General features: G+C 36.8%; 1 protein-coding gene across 12 annotated transcripts in view; it reads left to right on the plus strand.

Moving 5' to 3' along the window:
* STXBP5 (syntaxin binding protein 5) overlaps nucleotides 1-21,118 on the plus strand; it is a 107,189-nt gene that overhangs the window by 1,124 nt on the left and 84,947 nt on the right. For all 12 annotated transcript variants that reach the window (XM_085575381.1, XM_021527026.3, XM_085575377.1 and 9 more), the window contains exon 2: nucleotides 1,022-1,119. In XM_085575381.1, the coding sequence (XP_085431507.1) occupies nucleotides 1,022-1,119 (98 nt within the window). The remainder of the gene's footprint in view (nucleotides 1-1,021; nucleotides 1,120-21,118) is intronic.

Below are 21,118 nucleotides of genomic sequence, written 5' to 3' on the forward strand. Positions count from 1 at the left end.
TTCAGGAATTGGTCATGAAGGATATGGAGAAGAGCAGAGCTGTTGCCAGTTAGACTTTATTCAGTTGTGGAATACAGGGAGTTGTGGGGTATGCCTGCAACTTCAGTGAAGTACAAGGAGTATATCAGAAGTTTGCTCTGTGTTTATGAGGTCCTGAAATACCTCTGCTTTAAACTAAAGCCTTAGACATGGAAAAGCTGGCATTTATATGGCTTAGGATGCATGCATTTAGAATGGAAGTAAGAACAGGTGACACTTGTATTATGTTCTCTCTGATTAATTGCAGCCTGAGAAGTTTAATGGAGTCATTGCTTGGTCAATTACCAGATTAGTCTTGGCTAACCAAGAAAGCTAAATGTGCCAATAGTTCCATATTAAGAAAGAATCCCATGGCTGGGGGGGCGTTTGCTGTTGTTCAATGAGGTGTTTTTTGGTTTGGTCAATTTTGGGGCTGCCTGTTCTCTTTGAGGGAAGTAGAGGCTGAGAGATTGGTTCTGTCAAGCTCAAGTTCATATTTTTTTCTTTACTGAGCTGAGAGAGGTTGCACTGTCATGTTGGGTCTGTTGGATTGAAATTTGAGTGATTCTCAGAAAAGCAAGTTTATAATAGTTCTGATGATTAGTCTGGCTTTATTGCCAAATTTGCTAGGAGCATCTCAGATTTTAATAGTTTAGTGTCTTTCTTAGAGCAGAATATAAGATTACTCAGGGAATGAGGTAGATGAAAAAATGAAATGCTGAGTTGATAACAGTCTTTACACAGAAGAAATTTAAGATTCAAATTAAGTTTCAGAAAGTCTGACTGTCACTTGATGCTCGAAGATGAATGAGTAATTATGACTTACTTTTGTAACTGGTTTGTATAAAGCAGGTGATTTTCTCAGTCTGTGATTAAATTACTTTATAGTTCATTTTAAAATTGTAATTAACACTGAATCCTGTTCTCTAACATACAGTCTTGATTCTGTTTATTTTTGCTATCCTGCTTGACCCATTGTTACTGCACTGCTGTGACTTGTTAGACGGTACGTCACGGTTTCCCCTATCAACCTTCAGCCTTGGCATTTGATCCGGTTCAGAAAATACTGGCCATTGGGACTCAGACTGGAGCACTAAGGCTGTATCCTTTTGTATTCTGAAGTGGATTTAGTGCACCTCACACAGGTGATGTCTTGATTCAGCTTATTGAACCATTCAGAAGTCTGGTGGGAACCAGGTATGCAGGGGGGGAGAAAACCAGCAAACTCTCTTTGCTGTTGGTGGGTGGCTTGGCTGTTCTAGTTGTTCTTTGTGTCAGTTTAAGTTGTGTATATGATGTGAGGTATGGCTGCTCAGTTGCCATTATCTCAAGGTAATAGATAAGTTTTGTAGAGGGTTACTAGTGTGCTGACAATTTACAGCAGCTGACTGCAAATCTAAAGAGAGACAGGGGCTGAGCTCTGTTTTGTTGTGCTGCTCTGTCCTCTGGGTGTTTAAACATTCTATCTATGCTGCTTGGTGAGGTGGTGTTTGTTTGGTTTTTTTGTGGGGTTTTTGGTTGGGCTTTTGTTGGCTGGTGGGCTTGTTCTTAAGATAAACTTTGTAATGCTCTAGTGACCTGCTCCTACTTCCGTGTTGCCAAATGAGGGTTTCAAGTGGCACAGTAAAAGGTACAGGGATTGTATCTTGCTAAAAGCTTCCAAGTGACAGAGAGAAGCAGAATGAATTTGTGAAGTAAAGCACTAGTAACTACCCTGCTCCTTCTTGTTCACTAAAAAGTGAACTACCCATATGTTTATTGCCATATGGTACCACAGCCATATGCTACTATCCAAGCCATGTAACAACATATGTGTTTAAACTTTTATTTTTAAAAGGAGGTGTCCTGTAGATTCTTTAATCCACACTGCTGTTGTCAGAACCTTGACTTGTCAGCATAAGAGAATGAATTGACTTCTTTGTTGTCCTGAAATTGACTGAATTCTAAACATTATGGGGAAGGTTTAGGGCCATCTTGCTAGAGAAATTGACTTAATCCTCTTTGAACATAGGTAAATCTAACAATTTTCTTTGGTGTTTATATTAGTCTCCAAGTAGACCTTTTTTGTTTCTTTCTGGTATATCACTACTCTTTCTATAAGGTTAATTGCCATAAGAGGATTGACTTTTAAAAGTTGAAAAACTACAATTAGAAAACGAGTTTTCTGTTATGAACTCTCCAGATTTTTTAACTCGGAGCATGAGGAATAGGGGTAATAATGCAATATTCTTAATGTCATATTTAAAATCACACTTAATTTAATACATTTTCTTTTTTAAGTGGTTATAGAATTGACTTAAATTAAGAGTGAACTGTGTGTGGGTGGTGTTAATTACTCTCATATTGGTAGAATAGACGAGAAAGCAAAAAGAGACATAGAAATAAGAACTTGGTTTGGAGGAACAGAAGAGATCAAAATGTATTGTTTAGACCTTACTCATCTGTAATTTTGGGGAACATGATGTTGCAGTTTGGATAATGATGACTCAACAAAACCTATTTCTGGGCACTCATCCATGGCTACACACACCTGTGAATTCATGGAGTGTGAATTGCTTTCTAAATAATTGAGAGAGGTATTACAAACTTGTTTGGGAAGAAAGCATTACTGTGACAAAATGACAGAAAATGTGTTTTCTAGAGGAAGGGAAGAAGTTTCATACAGAGCCTGAAATGTTAGTGCTCCTCTAACTTGATGAAGATCAATATGCTTGGTACTTTGATACAGCTCTTGCTTCTTGGAAGAATGGGTTAAAAGCCCTTAGCTGATAGAGTAGCCCTGTAACCAGACAACACTGCAGAATTTGCATCCCCTGTGATTATCTCCTCATTGTGATGGAGGAATGCAGGCAGAAGGAATAGACTCAGACATATTCCCAATGTAAAAGCAGCCTCTTACTTTCTGCTGGTTTGAGAGAGTGGGTAAGAGTGAGGCTTGCAAGAAGTGCTTATTTCATTCTGTTGCTCAAAGATAGAGCCAACCCTCAGGATGCTTTGCCTGCTAAGGTTTTTATGAATAATAAATTACGTGCAAGGATTCATTAAAGTGGGATCCACTTACTCTTTAAAGCTGCAAAAATGTTTTCAATTGAAATGAGCTATGGACTTGAAAGACTGAGTGTCAGTAAAGTGTTATTCATTGAAAAATTATAAAAGTGCAATGGAAGTCAGTCCTAATTTTTTTCTGTGTTCATGTTGTGAGAGTAGAAGTAAAGGAATGATAGTGTTTCTTTCATTGCCTACCAGCAAATGGGAGGTGGATATTAGTGTTTTCCTTGTGTCTTCAAGTATGGGTACATGTTTTTGTGCTTTCTGTTGAAAGTAATCTGAGGGACGGGGAAACAAGTTTGAGGGTTTCTTGGAAAGGGTATTAAAAGTAAAATGTTCTTAAATCAAGAATGTTACAGTCCTGATTTGGCTTTGGACTATTTATCAGACTCTTTACAGAGATTCTCTATATTTGATCAGTCTTCAAATTTGGTATTTGAAATTCCGAACCAGTATTGTTCAGAACAGGTAAATGTGAGGAGTTTTCTAAATCACACTCATATCTTAGTCTTCTTTATGAGGCCTCTTAACCACTACTAGAAGAACAGAGTGGCTTCTTATAGACAAGTACTAAATGTTTGCAGTACTATTAAAATGATTTGTAAAAGTGGAACTGAAGATTTTTCTGAAGAACCAAAATCTTGTTACAAATATATTGCCAGTTCAATGATGTTGTCTTTCTTTATCTTAATGGATAAATATACTTAAACATCAACACTGTATTGAATTCCCTAAATCCACAAAGTAATTGTAAAAATGGAAGTACCTAAATTATAGGCGTCATCTTGAACTGATGGGATTAGAAGTAGAATTACTACTCTCTTAATATTTTTTGCCTCTAGGTTTGATAGGTATAGTTGGTAACATAGTATGCCAGAGGGGCAGCTTTGCCATTCTATGCCCACAAGCAGCAGTTTTAAGAGGGAAAGATGTCTGTAAAAATACTAGGAAGAGACTGCTTTTAGTGTTAAATTTTAACCTTATGAGTCCTGAAAGTTAGTTTGGGGTTATTCACTGGTTTAACTTGAGCAGTATATCCCTCCTTTTTATTAATTTTAAACAGCTTGATTAGTTACTGAGAAACATTTCTAACTCTTATTTATCTAGGAGATTTAAAACCAAGATTTTTGGAGGCAGACAGATCCTTAATTAGAGAAGCATTTCCCGACCCCAAAAAGAACATTTTTAGCAATTAATAACAAAAGTTCTGTTCTCAGCTATGAACAACAGCTTGGTTACTTTATGGTGTATAAGGAAAAGTTAAAAAGTGTGTAGCTTAGAAACCTTGAGCCACTTGAAGTGACCCTCTTCCTGACACTAAGATGTTAAGAGCAGTTAAGCTGCTGAATTCTGTTTTCTCTGTTGCAGGGGAAATTGAGGGATGAGGGAGACACAAGGGCAGAAGCACTGTGCTGAGTGACATAAAATCTCAAATGATTTCTCACAAGTAGTGGCACTTACCTGGACATGCTGGTCCAGTTGTTCCTCTGAGTTTGTGGTGTGGTGTGGTTTATTGCAGCTGATTGAGGGGTGTGTGTGTGTCTTGGCTGGTGGCCTGCTTGGCTCTTTTGTGGCAATTCTGCCTCAGGCTCCCTCTCCTCTGTCCTGGATTTTTGTGGATGTGATCCCCACAGGGAGCAATTGTGCTCACTATTGATTTCAAACTGCTATGGTCAGTGTAAGCTGCTGGTGGCCTTTTCTGTCACTGCAGGTCAGTATCTTTGGTTTTCTCCATACTTGAAGGGATTTAGCTGCTGTTACCAGGGTGGCTTTCACCTCTTGATCTACTGTTCCAACATGTGAGATATCAAGTAGCTAAAAATTCATCTATGCTTTGCTTCTTTTCTGTGCATATCTGAATTATTGCAGTAGGAGATATAGTCCTTAGTCTTAAGAAAGCTTTGTGCATAATTGGCTGTGCTTTGTTTTCCCAGCAGATATCAAAACCTTCTAATGAGTTCAGTTTATCTACTCATAGTTTAACTCTATGTAATTGGTTAGACTTTACCCCATGATGTCCTGACAGTGCTCAGTGTCATAAGTAATAGCCCTGCTTCTGTGCTCTTCATTGCTTTTGCTCTTCTACTTAGAAGGGTCTCTGGAAGCCTAATGTGATCTGAACAGGGGCATGTGTAAACTCTGAAAGGGCTAGAGAAAGATATATTGAGCTTTTTCAGGATTTTTTTGCCTTTAGAATGGTGTTTCCTCAGAAGTTTTAAGTTCAGGGCTCTGTACAATTAATAATAATAGGTGGGTTTTTTAATTTGCTTTTACAAGGTAGGATAATCTTTTAAGGTAAAGCATAAATCTTTGAAGCTAAAGCAGAAATATAATACTGTAACATTAATTCTCCTGGTCCCTGCTGTTTAACTGTTCCATCTTAAATAAGTTTCTTTATTTTTCTGCACTTTAATTTTTCTATAGCAAAACTAGGACAATATATCAAATTAGATGTTTTGTGATAGTCTCCCAACATAAATACAATATCTACTGGTGCTTTGTGCCTTAAAAATATGCATTTGCAGCATGAAGTTCAGCCTCTCTCTTGCTAGAGGGAGTTCTAGAAAGGAAGACCATTTTCCCTAGAAATAATTGAGAATGTAGGGAATAAGAGTAAGTGCTGCACCTTTCACACAGACCAAATTGTGCCTCCCACACTTTATTCCCAAGCAGAATAGGTTATTTAATTAAAGTTTGGCTTTTTTTTTTTTTTTTTTTTTTTTCCCTCTTGCAAACCAAGTTCACAGGAAGGAGAAAAATTCATCATTCCATCATTAAAAATCTGAATATTCCAATCAACTTGAATGTCAGTATCTGTTAATTTCCCCACAGTCTTTTCTGCACTAAAATATAGCTTATGCAAGCAAATGGATGAAGTTTTTATGTGTTTGGAGTGTATAAGGCTTGTTTTCTGGATTTCCATCATCCAGCCTTTTTGAGAATTCACTTTTTTTAAATAGCTATAAAGCCTGCATAAGTGGTTCCATGCAGTCAGTTTCTCATGAAGTTCTTGTTGCAGTATCTGGATAGCTTTGCTGTAGATGTATACTACAAAATTCAAGCAATTTGGTAAATTCTCTGAAGCTCTAACAAAATAGTACTTCCAAGTTGTGATGTGATTATAGCCATTAAAATTATTTATCCTTTTTATCATTCAGACTTTGCAAGGCTGATTTTGCTCCTTATGAAAATATCACCTTGAGATATTTGTGCCTTGGGGTTTTTGCTTTTGGGTATTTTTTTATTGAAGTAGTCCTATACTTGTTCTTTCTTCTCTATAGTAGCTCTACACTGGCAGCAGAACAGTGACTGGAGTTGTTTAGAATATGCAAAGATATCAGTTTTTTAAACAACTGAGCATGCAACTGATGTTGGCACATCTTCAAGTGGGATGCTGAACCAGATGAAGCTGGGTGATCCTTTCTAACCTAAATTACTCTGTAATTCTGTTAATTCTGTGAACACACCAAATTTGAACCAAATTCTTTCATGGATGGTCAGGGTCTTTTGACATTTGTACACTAAAGAAAATGGTCTCAACCCTTGTCACTGGTGTTCTGGACTTTGAACAAATATGCCTGTTTTGGGAAGAGTACTTTGTAACGCTATTAAAAATATTTCAGTAGTGTCATGTCAGAGACACACTGATTATTTATTATTCCTAAAATGTTTATTGTCTATCTTGCCACTCAGTTCACACAGAGTAGTTCAAACAGGAAAACTACTTTGCTTAAAGCATATGTTAATCTTGTCACCTTTCCGTTTCTTGTAGCACTACTGCATTTCTTGTCATATCATCCAGCATTTTGTTCACATGGCTGTTGTTATCTTAGTGAAAAATTCACATCCTCTAAATGAAGAAAATCAGCTACTTTTGGATGTTCTGAAATGAAATAGGGTCAAAATGGCATCGTGAGGCATGTATCTCCTAAAAGTGCATGGAATTAAAACAACTGAGTCCTACACAGAGAAAGCTTTGACTGAATTCTATATAATAAATAGGATGGTGTTATTTTTAAATCTGTGGTTTTACTTGTTGGGAAACTTAGTGTGCTGGTTTTGGCTGGAGTAAAGTTAGTTTTCTTCACAGTAGCTGGTATGAGGCTGTGTTTTGGATTTGTGCTGGAAACAGTTGTGATAATGTGGGGATGTTTTCCTTATTGCTGAGCAGGGTTTATACAGAGCCAAGGCCTTTTCTGCCTCTCACCCCACTCTACCAATGGAGCAGCCTGGGTGAGCACAAGTAGTTGGGAGGGCACATAACCCAGGACAGCTGACCCAAAGGATATTCTATGCCATATGGTGTCATTTTCAGGATATAAAGCTGGAAGAAAAAGGAGGAAAGGGTGTTTGAAGTGATGGCATTAGCCTTCGCAAGTCACTGTTACACATGATGGAGCCCTTCTTTCCTGGAGGTGGCTCCAGCCCACCCACAGGAAACAGTGAATGAATTCCTTGTTTTGCCTTGCTCGTATGCTAGGTGGTTTTTGCTTTGTCCGTTAAACATTTTTTATCTCAAACTGTGAATTTTCTCTATTTTCCAATTTTATTTCCCCATCTCACTGGAGGCAGTGAGCAAGTGTCTATGTGGAGCCTAGTTGCCAGATGAGGTTAAACAGCAACAATCCTTTTTTACACCCTCATGTGCAGCTCAAAGGATTTGAGATATTGGCAGGTTTGACTGGAATATGCTAGATTGAATTTATAGCTGTACTTGCTGATTAGCCATTAATTGGCAGGTGCTTGTCAGGAGCCTTGCTTGCCTGACTGTCCATTAGAGTCCAGTGCTCATTAGTGGCTGGTTTTCGCTCTGGCTGCTGCTGTGCTGCTTTATCACCTGGCTGTGCTGTGCCTGGGAACGCTGTGATAACAGCAGCGGGATGTGCCGGGCTGGCTGTGGCCAGGGACTCGCTGTGTGCCTGTGCTGCTGTGAACTTCAGTCAAAGGGACCTGACCCAGGCATGCATCCACGTGGGAGCAGGGGGATCTGTGTCAGTCAGGACAGTCTGGAAGTGGCTGTGGCTGTGTCAGTGCAGCAGCAGGAATACCTCTGAAGGGATGGAGGCCCGGGAATAAGTCTGTGCTGCAGCAGGCAGATACTGACACATTGGTGCCTGTGGTTAAGTCCATGCTGGAGCACCTGAAAGCGTGTGGCCATGGATAATCCCACATGAGAGCAGATATTCCCCTGGAAGGACTGCAGCCATGGGTAAAGCCATGTTAGAGCAGGCTTATCTCTGAAAGGACTGTGGGTAGGGCCATGCTGTAGCAAATGTGGCTGTGAGGAAGCAGCATGTCTTTCATTTGGGAGCATTATTGCATATACTTTGATTTTACTAATGCAACTTCTCTTAGTAATTCCTTTTGTTATAGAATACCTGAAGTATAACTGTATTGAAACTCATACTATAATCTACAAAAATTTACGATGAAAACTTCCCTCTAGGTATTTTACTGACAGAGCAGAAACTTAATGGATACAGCCTTACAGCTTCAAACTTGCTGGGTCATGGTGAACCCAGGCAAGGAGATATTTGAAAAGAGAGCAAAGTTTGTAAGGCTGCAGGTTACTGGGTTACTGTAGCACTAGCATATTTGTTTCCTTGTACCACTTTGCTATTTGTGAAGCACGGAGGTGATACATGTATCTTGTGACCTGATGAGGTTAGGCTAAACTGTAAGAGGACATTGGATGGCTGGAGCCCAGTTTAGGCTTTCAGACTTGTGGTACGCTGCTCAATTCACTAAGATCTTAATTTGGCATTTTACTAGATTTGTTCTTTCTTGATCATTGTGGAATGGCTTTTAGAACTGAAGTAGCATTATTTCTGCAGGAGATGACATAAGCAGTTTTAGTCAAGTCACATTTGGAAGAGTAGAAGCAGCTTAAGATTTGAGATGTGATAAAGGAAGCATGAAGGCACAAATCAAGGTTGCAAACCCTTCCTTACAAAACTTTGTTTGGCAGAAATTTTGTAACTGCATTAGACTTCTAAGTGTCTAGGTCCCATTGTTGTACAAAGGATTCAAAAGGCAAAAGTAAGTATTCTTACACTATAAATTTAAGGTGACTAGAAGTTGGCCTATCCATATAGAACCTCAGTGAGAAACAGAATAAAACTTGCAAAGTGTTACATTCAATATGAAGATAAAAAGAACTGCAGGATGTGGATTTTGGGAACAGTTCACTTTACCCTTGATCTTAGCTATCTGGTAGTGGTTTTACATTTTGAAAAATATTGGAGCACCTAATGGTTTTGAGAGAGTTAATACTGTGGTAGGTCTTTAATCTGTTGGATCTTCCTTCTTCCTCTTCCTGCTCTCAATGTGCCTATCTTAAAATGTACCATCAAACTGATCATAGTTTTTTTGAAAAATTGTGGTTCTTGATCCTGCTAAGTTCATCTTGTTAAGTAGACAAGACTGTTTTCCCAGAGATGTAGTTCTTTGTAGTAATTTCTTTGCCAGCCTGAAGAATAGGTTTGTGTTACTTTTAAGGCAAAACTGCACTGCTTACCCACTGCCTGTGTGCTGTCTGCCAGCAACTTTTGGAGTTCCCTTGTTTTGCTGACACATAAGTTTCAGTTGTAATTGGTACTTGAATGCCAGTCAAGTGCAGCCTCGTAGAATTCCTGATAACTCAGTGACCCCATTCATGTCAACGCTTCTATCGTAAGCACTGGGTAGTTGTACAGTTTACGTGTTTATCAAAGGAAGCACTACATTACTACCACTGTTGACTTTCAGTGCAAATACAGGTGATTGTCTAATGACATAATCTGTATCTCTGTCAGTGGTATTTGTATCACTAAATTTAGACACATTAAAATAATGAAGGTCTTGGAAACAGCTGAAATAGAAATATTTTGGAAGAGGACTGATAGAGTGGTATAATGCCTTATTTAGTAAATTTCTAAAATATGTAGCAGTTCTGTTAGCCTCTGGGGACTCATACTGATTCCTTGTGATTTTTACAATGTGTTCATGAAATTACTTTTTCTGTGGCTGTTGTTTAGTTCTGGAACAATGATGTTCAGTTTAAGACTGACACAAATGAGAACCATTTTGTCGTCCCCTTAAAAATCTCTCATTTTAAGAAATTCTAAAACTAGCTTTGTGTCAAGATCTGCACAACTGGATGATACCTTTGGTCTGTGTACTACTTATTTTACCTTCTTCACTTTGTGCAATGATTCAGTGTATTTTGAATCCCTAAGCTTTGCTTAAACAAAAAATCTGGTCATTGATAATGCTCATATTGAGGCAACTATATCAATTGCTGAATTAAGTTTGATTTTAATATTGTATTAGTAATTTTTTTTTTCAATATCAGGAGTAGGACCTGCATAGTCTTCTATCTGTAGTCTTAGCATTCTTAATGCTAAGATTTAATAGTTCTAAACTTACAGAATTTTTACTTGAAAGTTTTGAGATTTTTTTTTTTTCAGTTACTTACAGGTATTCTAAGTATTATAAACAATGAATATTATATTCTAAATTAATTCTATTTCAAGTACCAAGAATAGTGCAAGTAGGTGAAACTAGAAATGTGTGTCTGCAAGTGTAGAAAACAAAGTGCTTTTCAGGAATGCTAGGTTCACAGAATCACAGAATGGGTAAAGTTGGATGTTAGCACAGAAGGTCATCTAACACGTCCCCCCCAACTCAAACAGACCCTGTTAAAGCACATGACTCAGGATTGTGTCCAGATGGCTTCTTCAAAACATAAAACCAGAAGTTTTTATAATAATAATGATGCAGATTTTTGTAATACTAGGAAAAGGGCACTCCAAAATGTTGCAGTTTGCCAAATCAATTATTTGATTGCTTTTGTACAAAAAGGAGTTTACAGCTTGTTAGAAATAAGTCAAGGCTGCTTTATTTGCTGGTTTTACTAAATTAATTTAGTTTCATGAACACCTTAAAAAAGGTAGTAGCAAAACCTGATTTATGTTTAGAAAACCTGAAGTTTAATTTTCTTCTAGGATTGATATAATAGTTCACAGTATGTCTTTAGCCTGTCCCCCTCAAGCCACACAGTGCTCTCTCAAGCAGTGCTGCTGGAGAATGGAGGCTAGGTTCTCCACCAAGAAGGCTGTAGGTTAAACTTGCCCTTTTCTGAGGTATGTCTCACAGAATCTCCAAGAATTAATTGTCATTTCTTGTTGTATATTGTTGTGTACACTCCACAGGAATCTAACTTTGGAACTTTGTAAGCCAGGGAACTAAAGAGAGGGTGCGGATCCAAACGAAGCAATATGTTTGTACTTCTGCTTAGTGAGCTATTATTTTATTTTGTGTGATTCATATTATTTAAGCAGGGGTTTGTATTTTTTAGCCTCTTGAAGCGGCTGTCTGGTTTATATTCTGTATGTGTACAAGTAACCTTATTAGACTTTTGGTTCACATAATAATGATAAATGTAACATTTCAGGAGTAGCCAACTAAAGAGGTAATCCAGCTGGTGTCCAATGTTTTTGATAAGTTTCTGCTACAGGCCCTCCCTCTTTCCCAACTAGTAACAATGATTCCTTGTCAGTAGCAGCAGATGGACCTATTTGCATTTTGCAACTTGCTCATTAGGGAAAAAGATGGAATACTAATTTTTTTTGTGATCACTTAATGTTAAATTGATAGTATTAGCGTGCCTGTCTTAGTTTTTTAGCATATGTTCTATCCAGTCATACTACCTTGTTAAACAGAGCAGATGTTCATCCTCACAGTTGAAAAGCATTCTTAACTGGACTTTGTAATGTTGATGTTAGAGGTACAGTTACTAAGCTTTAGTGATGCTTATTAATATGGAGAACGGACTGCGAAACAATAACTTGCCTGGTGTTCCCTTTTATATGTGTTCCAAATCTGCTGTAAGATTTCTTCTACAGCCACCCCTGAAAGTCAGATGCAAAGGAAAGTCACCAAAAAAAAAAAAAGTAAAATAAATAAAGCTGGCATGGTGAATATCCCCTCATTCTTTTCAATGGAAAATACAGCCTTTTAGAAAATCCTGGTGAGTTATTAACACCAGGAAGGAGAGAGAGATCAGGTAACCTACATGTCGAAAGCAATGTTAGTAATTGCTTGTTAGTCAGGTGCCCCTGTTTTCATAAGGGCTGCTGGTCAAAGGAAATACAGCTCAAGTAGCAGCCAATGACAAAGAATATTATCATTTTCTTAAACTTCTCTATCTTTAGTTAAAAAAAACCCCAGAACTAAACAATGGTATAGGTCCACATTATTTTTTTTCCAATTACCCTCAGTATATACATCTGCTTAGGATGTGACTGTTATACCTGTTTTCTTACAGACCTGCTCCATGAAAGTATTGTGAATATAGTCTTAGTTATGTTAATAATCAAAGAGTTAATAGAAAAAAAAAAGAAAAAAAAATTATTTATACATATTTTAGAGGAGAGGCAGCAGGAGTTAACTTGTACAATCCTGTTCCTTACCTGAGTAGCAAAGGACGAAAACTACATTTGAATTCTGCCAGTTTAAAAGAATTTTTTTTTTCTTTTTATTTCCCCTATGAATGCTCTGCCAGTAATTTCCAGATCAAATAAATGGTGTTCTGGATTTAAGGGGGAAAAAAAAGTAGGGAGGAAGTGGCATTTTCCAAATTAACTTTATTGACTTTTGATGATCTGTTCTTTCTGTTGGCAATTCCCAGTCAGAGAAGCAGCACATCAGATAATGCTGACAGTGAAGTTTGGTTTCAAAATATTTAGCAACTGCAATTTTATATCATAGCATATGACCAGAAGCACATCTTCATTTCAACTCAGTACTTCATATTGTTACCATTTTTTGTACACAACTTATAATTTTCTTAGCTTTTCCTCTTTCCTTGTTAGTAAGGAAACATCTTTGCTACTAAAGCTGAAAATTGTGATGCCTGAACAGTTGATGGAAATGTATTAATGGAATGGCAAAAAGTAAAATGCCGAGACTGCTGAAGTGGTGTAGTGGTGAGTTTATCAAGGAAGCTGTTGTGCAGATGGGAGTGTGATGATCACGCTGTGATCTGAGGATGTTCTCTGCCTTCAGTTTTTTGTTTGCAGCAGAAGTTACTGTTGCAATGAGAACACAGTGGTGGGCAAATTCAGAAAAAAAATGCCCTTGAGGAAGTTTTGAAGGAGAAATGCTACTCTATGCCATTACCCAGTGGTGTGTGCTACCAGAGTAACTGTAACCAATTTGACAAAGAAGATGCTTGCTGTTTTCATATACTGAGTAATGGACTGGCGTGTCTAGGAGTGTAATCTCACTTGTTCTAGAAGGACTCATACAAAGAAATAATCCTTGCAAAATATTTCTGAAATTGTATTTCATGTCAAACTTGAATTATGCTGGCTTTGATTACAATACAGGTAAAATATTAAAAAGCATAGTTTGAAAGCTTTTTCCTCATAGTTCATTCTACAAAAATACCACCCTAAAAGTTTCAAAATACCAGAGGATTCTCTACCTGTCTTTATTTGCTATAGTACAGACAATAATTGTAAATTATACAACTGTAGTTAATTTGGGGGAAGTTCACTTATGATGAAATTATGATGTGCATACTTGTTAGCATTGTCTTAGTGTTTTAATGGATAATATGTAAAGATGATCAGTGTAAGTACATTCTGTATGAATGATACTGAAGTGCTATAAATATATAATTTTTAGCTCCTAACAACAACTTTTAAACATATTTAGCAGTCTGAAGTATCTTAGTAGCTCAGTAGCTCACAGCTATCATTTGGTATATTATATCTCTGGCTGTCTTTTTTTTTTTAAATGACTACTAATAAATGCTTTCAGTGAACTAATTTTCTTGATGTTTGACTGGAATACATGTCTATCATGGTGGTTTTTAGAAAAATAGGTTTCATCCTGGATCTTTGCAACGGGCCACTAATTAATATTTCTTCCATCATTTCTATTCAAGGAGATTATTTTGCTTGTTTTAAAGTTGCTGTTTTTTCTTATTAGAAATTGTTGGATAATAGAAATAATTTCTACTTTTCCTTCAAAATCTCATCTTTAGATTTTTCAGCACCTTTGTGTAACTGGTTTCTTTTTTTCAGAAAACAATTCTTAAAAAACCACTTATATTAGTTTTTCAGGTGTGCTTTATAGTATAGTGCTTTTCCTAGTAGAATTAATTATAGCCTTTGACCATTAATAGTTTCCAGGAATGTAACTATTCTACATCTCTGGTGATCTGGGGTGAATGATTTAACTCTTTTTTCTGTGCTTCAGGAGGATCCAGTTTGTGCATGGATGTGGTTTATGTGGCGGGGTAAGGCTTAACTGTGTTGAAATGTTTTTGTCCTGACAGTGAATTTGAAGACCACTAGTTCTCTGCAGACTCATGAAGTTTAGGGAGTTGAGCAGACTGAGTGTGAGGGAAAAATGAGTTGTGTTAGAACTTTAGGTTGCAGTGCTTCATGTATGAGTTGGGAACTTTTATAGTCCTTTGTTGCAAAAGAAGTAGGGATGCTTTGCAGGTGAAACACTCAGATTTGCAGCATTTCAAGGAACTAAAATGAATCTCCATGCAGTTTACTGGAAAAGGTTTCTTAGCTTTTTCTCTTAATACGTATGTGACTTGAATTTTGTTCTGGTAGAGTACTTTACCATCAAGAAGTTTAATGCTCTTCTTGGTTGTTTTTTTTTTGTTTGTTTGTTTGTTTGTTTGTTTTTAATTCACACAGAACTATTGGACACTGTAAATATACAATGGGATTATTTGTTCCTCTTTCATTGCCATTCTGCTATGCTGACATTTGAAAGAAGAAATAAACTTTAAACAGTATCTTGTAAAAATAGTATATTCATCAAACTTTTCTAGTGAAATCTTGGAAACAGCAGTTTTCCCCCATGTTTTTTTCTTTTTCTCTAGTAAATGTTTGAGGGGCACCTTAGGTGACTTGTCTGACACATATCAGCTCAGATGTTCCAGCTTATATTTGAGCCTCATGTGTTTTTTCTTCCTCACCATGCAGAGCATGCATAAAACTTCCACAGTTTGCAATTTCTAGTGAGTTGTAGCTGGCTGACAATGAAATCTGTTTTCCTCTCAGATTTTTGATGGAAGGTATATTATAGAAGTAAGTTTCTAAAATTAATTAATTTCATTTTCCCTATTGCTTAGTAGAAAATGCTTCTGACACTCAAAACATTAAACCAAGTATTTGGTCAAAAAAACAGTAAACACTGAACTACACTGCATAAATGAAGGTTCTGACTCAAAGCAGGTCTGAATTTATCTGGGTTTGGTGCTTAGAAACTCTCTTAAGGTTGGGTGAAATGTCCTGCTCCAGAAAATGCTTTTCTTTTGTGTGAGCCCTTGAATATTTTCATGTTATGGCATTTCTGAAGTGCTCTTTTTCACAGCTGGAAACTTCTATTGAGAAGGTAGGAAGCCCTGTCTATTTGACAGGGCTATCTGTAACTACAGGCTTTAACATTAAAACCTCAATAAAGCTCTGGACTGTGGTTATCATTTGCCTCAAACAGCAAGTGATTTTTTTTTTTCCTCCTTTTTTAAATTTTCTGTATAGGGTAGTACTGTGACTTGTGGTCATGATAGAGGTTACTTTTTTGGAATGTCCATAATTGGTTTTATCTTTTAGCTGAACAGCAGCCATTTCACTTTCTACTAAGTGGTTCTTGTGTAACTATGTTGCTGAAGGTTCCAGTGAGAACCAAATTGCCTGAAAAAGAGTTAAAACTTCCTTAGCTTTGTACTTTAACAACAGTCACTTTGTAGGTAATAATTTTGAGGAATCTGGCTGTATTTTTCTTCTAGCATATTTTGTGCTATCTTGCTCATGACATTGCCTTCTCTTTACCATGATAAAAAAAGTGAGAGGAACTTTGGAAATGTGAATGTGTTCTCTTGGTATTTGGGCAGCAGGGTGGTAGTGAAGGAGATGGAAGTGCTTTTTGGAAAGGAAAGCCTCTACTGTTTCTGCAGCTTTTCCTTTACTATGCAGAAAGTGCGCGTAAATGCTCAAGTTTCTTTACAAACCCAAAGCCCTGAACCTTTCCTTGATCCTAATCAGTCAGAGATCTTACTATAAACTTTCAGTGATTGTATTTCTTATTAAGACTGTTTTATGATGAAGAAATATTGGTAGATATTTCTGTTAAGTTGCAGGATTGTGGAAGAAACTAGAAAGTTCTGAGCAGCATCAGTAGGCCCTCTGTGTCATTGAGAGGCTCAAAGCAATAATTTGCTGTATATGGCACTTCTTTAAGTTCCTTTGGAACTGGAATGGTTTCAGTTATATGAAGTGAGTTGTAATATATGGACATCTATAATTTTGGATACTTTTATCTAGAGGAAACACAGACATCTTCACTGTCAAACTTGCTACCGTATGACTCAATCTTGTAGTGCTATTACATGTGTGTCGTAACTCTTGAAGCGCTTCCTGTGGCTATACAGAGCTTGTATTTTAGGACACTGAGGTAATGCTTTGGACAGGATATTGGCCTAATCTGGCTTTTTCCCCTTCTTTCCATCTTCCTTTCTCCACTTTTCAGCTTCATGTTTTCATGAAATTTATTGAAAAGTATTAGCTGAAGATTTCTTTCACTTCAGTAAAAGTTGATTGAAATAATTCTTCGAGACTTAGATTATTTGTTTCATCTGCTAGTAAACCAAACATTCTTGTAATAGCAGGGCAGATAAACACTGCCTGAAGTATCAGACATCTCTTGGAATCTGACAAGCCCTGGAAGTAAAGCGAATAATGGGGAGATTCTCTAAAGTATCAGAAAAAAAAAAAAAATCACTAAGGCTACAGTCACAAGGTAATACCTTCCCTCCATCTTGTAGTTAAAGCACCTACTAGGAAAAACTGCAGGAAAGATGTACAGGAGAAGTGTCTTGGACTGTGCCTTTTCTGTTGATGATTTGTATTCCATCTTGTTGTTGTCTTAAACTGGGCTTTGGGTTCTTGGAAATCCCATAACTCTGAATTTTCCCTTTTCAGCACTAAGAAAAACCATTGGGTTTCTAAAACTCACAGCTTGTGCAAAAACAGTAGCTCTGTATTTGTACTCCTGTGGGAACTCCTGGGCACTGTCCAGTGGTGAATTTCTTGGGGCTTAGGAAAGGACCCATCTGAAGTCCTCAAGTTCACTGAGAAAGAAGCCAACTACAGGATTTAATTTAGCACTTGCAACAGATTTTACGAGAAGAGTTAAAATGGAATGGGTGGAGTTATTTTTAGGGCTATGGTTATTATTATACTTAATAATATTGAAGATGCATGTTTTAATGCAAGTTTTTAAAATCTGGCAATTTCACTATCTTCCTGATAGTGACCACTTATCCTTTTTGACACTTAAAAAAATTAGGCTGAATAATACAAAGCATTTACAATTGATGTTGAGCTAGTGCATTAAATTTTAAAAATAAATTACCATCATGGATTTGAGGAAATGTGAATTAAGGTTGCATAAGCAACTTCTAGGGACAATGTCAACTTTTTAATATTATGTGTCAAATTGGATTGCTGGTAAATACAAACCGTAAAAATACTACTTTTTGCAACACTGGTATGCAGCTATTTTTGTGGTGTGAAGCGGAGCTCTGTATAATAGCAGAAATGCCTCATCAAAATAGCTAAGTAAAATTGCAGCTATTTCCACAAAACAGTGATTTATTTTAATGTTTTAGCATGTATTTTCCCATGTTCTATGAAAAACATGAAAAAATCAAGGCACTCTAATGAACAAGCATTGGTTTTTGAATATTTAAAATAAGAGTTCTAGCTCCATGGTACCTCTTGTTTATGTGAGGACATAGTTTCCTCTCAACTTTTGTGGAATAGTGCCATCTACTGAATTTTTGGAATTGTACCTTGGTTTTCATTTTTGGTGGTAATTTTGAGCAAACCTATAAAATGGTCACTACTATTTTGATAACAGTGAAATAATAAGTTTCTCAGTCTTTTGGTGATACACAAAACTAAAAGTTATTCTGAAGTGGAACCTGAGGAGGTTTAAGGTAAGATAAAGTGAAAAACAGTCTTAGAGTTACAAAATACTTAAAGTAGCAATTAAAGGATAGCTGTGATTGCTCACACTTGAGGCTAATTTTAGCAATTTTTTAGTGTCATTTTGAATGACACTATTTAAGAAGTCTCTACTTCTGCTTTGAGCAGATGAGGGAAATTTTGTCCCAAGACCCATTTATTCCATTATGTTTGAACTATTAAGGTTTAGAGACTGCTAGCTGCAATACTTAAAAAGCAATAGCAGGTTTTTTGTGATGCTGTGCCTGTGAACATTACATGGGATATTTGGAAGGTGTTTCAGCTTGTCTGTCCCTAGGCTCATAGCTGAAAGACTGCTATGAATCTGGGGACAGATTGTTCTATCAATTTGGTACAGACAGAAGAGGTAAACTTGCACCTGCCACCTGGATTTGGGATCTAAGTTTCTCCATCTTGCCTAGGCCATGGAAGTGTTGGTATTTGTAATCCTTGACTTGCTTAGTGTTTCAACAAGTGACTTTGCTGGTAACTACTTCAAAAAGCTGTGTAAGCAGAAACATAGTATATCTGTGTCACTGTTTTGATTAAACTTCCAGTGATTAAACTTCAGAAGCAGAAGAGGAAGTTATTTCCATCATTACTACAATGCAAAATGGTGTGGGAAGTAGAAGGGTAGATACCTCTTCCAAAAGTCAAGTGTTAACTGTGTCCAAAAGAAGGAGCTGATATCAGTACTGAGAGAGAAACTACAGCAATGTCTGGGGGAGAAATTCATAGATGTGACCAACTTTCATTTTAATTTGAGATCTTCTAGAAAACCTCTTCCTATGCCTAGGTCACCTGCTTTTTCTGCTGCCTTAATCAAAGCAAGTGAGTACAAGTGGCTGCATGAAGAGTGGTTGCAATACCTGTGGTCTTATTTTAAATAACCCCTAATGGTGTAAAGGGTTGATGAGGTACAAGTAAAATTGCTCAGGAGACTACACTCACTGCTATGAAGTTTGTGGGGAGAGGATTAGAGAATGGGCATATGTGTGAACAAAGTTGAGATAGAATGACTGGTGATTACAGTTGGTCTTCTGTAACTTCTATCCAATGGCTGGTGATGTGGAAATAACTGAAGAGAGTTTGCTTGCCAGACAAGAGTTAAGGGAACTATTTTAGGTCATGCTGTGTGAATGAAGAGAGATTTTTGGACCTAGCAAAATGATTTACAGTCAGAAATAGGTGATGACAGACAATAATTGATTGGGCAAGGGTTGGCTATGTTCTTTGAAAACGTTAAATTGTCCTTTTATTAGATAATATCCAAGGTTATTTATGGTTTCATAAGCTAAATTAAATAGTATATAATTCAGTTAGCATCTAGTTCTAGAACATTACACCTGTTAATGCTGCTCTTGGCAATGTTTGTACAAAATATCTGGACTCTGAGAGGAGACACCATTCTTAATCAAGTATACCTCAGTTCTAGGCACATGGAATGCCTCTGTCTTTATTCTTGGCCAAGAAGCTATGCATGTAAAGAGGAAAAGCCTGATGAATTATTAATATTCTGATATAGTATGTAATAACATTGAAATTTGACTTGAAACTAAACTGGATTAAATGGGTGACACATGAGAAGGTCTTGGAAGCATGCAATAGAATACAAAGGTTTTACATGTTAATATTGATGAAGTTCTTAAAAAATAATTATTTCCTGGATTTACTCTTACATATGCAGCCTTTGGAAAAACTTTACTGAATTAGCAGTTACCACCAATTTCACTGTGTCTTGTATAGTCATAGAAATCAGTATTTCTGATTTCCTACCTTTGTGTTCTCTTCCATCCCACCCAGAAAAAGTACAGGATTAGTCAGCTTCTTTTGCATTATTAGTGCTGAAGTAGAGGTCTTAGACTAAAGGAGTACAACCTGTATCAGAATGCAAAGTAAGTAAAATCAAGGAAAGCTTGTAGCCTTTTTAGTTTTTTTCTTGTTTGGTCTAAATTTGGTTTTACCTCTTCATTTAATAGCATGCTTTGCCATCTGTGAGTTGTGCATATAGAAACTTAGCAATAAAACCAATCTCTTTCCTTGTTTAATTTTCAGTTATGTGGGGTTTTTTGGTTTTTTGTCTTTTTAATCCTGTTTCCATTTGTACTGCTCGATTACATCTTGTTCCAATAAACAATTGCCTCTCCCTGGCAGCTCTGAGAAAATTCTGTGAAATACAGCCTTTAAAGAAAATTTGCTGGCACTTTTCATATTTGCTTGGGAAATGCTGTATTTGTGCATATTTATGTAAGCAATTTTGAAGTTTAAGAAAGTGCTTTGGCCCCTGTCTGTTGTTAAAAAGTGAATTCTACTTAAGTTACTGCTCCCTACCTGTTCCCTATCAGTTTACATGCAAACTAGTTCAGGCATTGTTTAGTTTTAAAATACAAAACTCATGCAAATTGAGAAAAAAAAGGGTGGGTTTGTACTTTAAAATTTTACAACTACTTTATATAAAACCCATGTAACCAACTTTTGCTGAGATCTGTAGACTTTGGTACTTTTGAAAACAGCTCCTTTTTATTAGTCCGAGATGGTTTTCTTTGCAAGCTAACATGGAATCATTTGGCTTCTAGTGTTTAAAGGAGCTGAGCATTGTTCTATACACAAAGTGAATACTTCAGGAAGCTGATCTGTACTTATGCAGGGATGAACATTATTGGTAGCTGATTTGGAAGTGAGAAATTCAACTTGCAGCCAGTTGTTTAGTCACCACTTCACTTGAAGTTCTAAAACAATAGCAAACAGCAGTAGTAGTTTGCGGTATGCTGTTAAGCTACTATGATATTTGTAATAGGATCTAATATCAATTTTTTAAATGTTGTACCTGTTATTGCCCTCGCTTGCTCCTTATCCTCCCCCTGCCACAAAAAGAACAAATTATATATTATCTTATTTGGTAGTGGTCAAAGTGTATATTCTCAAAAGCATTTGACTGTAGTACTTTCTGACTCTTTGAATAACTCTTTCTTGCTAAATAACTGTGTCTTGACAGATTGTTCTTTGAGATGGTT

This window comes from Lonchura striata, chromosome 3 (assembly GCF_050655825.1).
Source record: "Lonchura striata isolate lonStrDom1 chromosome 3, ASM5065582v1, whole genome shotgun sequence".
In the NCBI taxonomy this organism is placed as follows: Eukaryota; Metazoa; Chordata; class Aves; order Passeriformes; family Estrildidae; genus Lonchura; species Lonchura striata.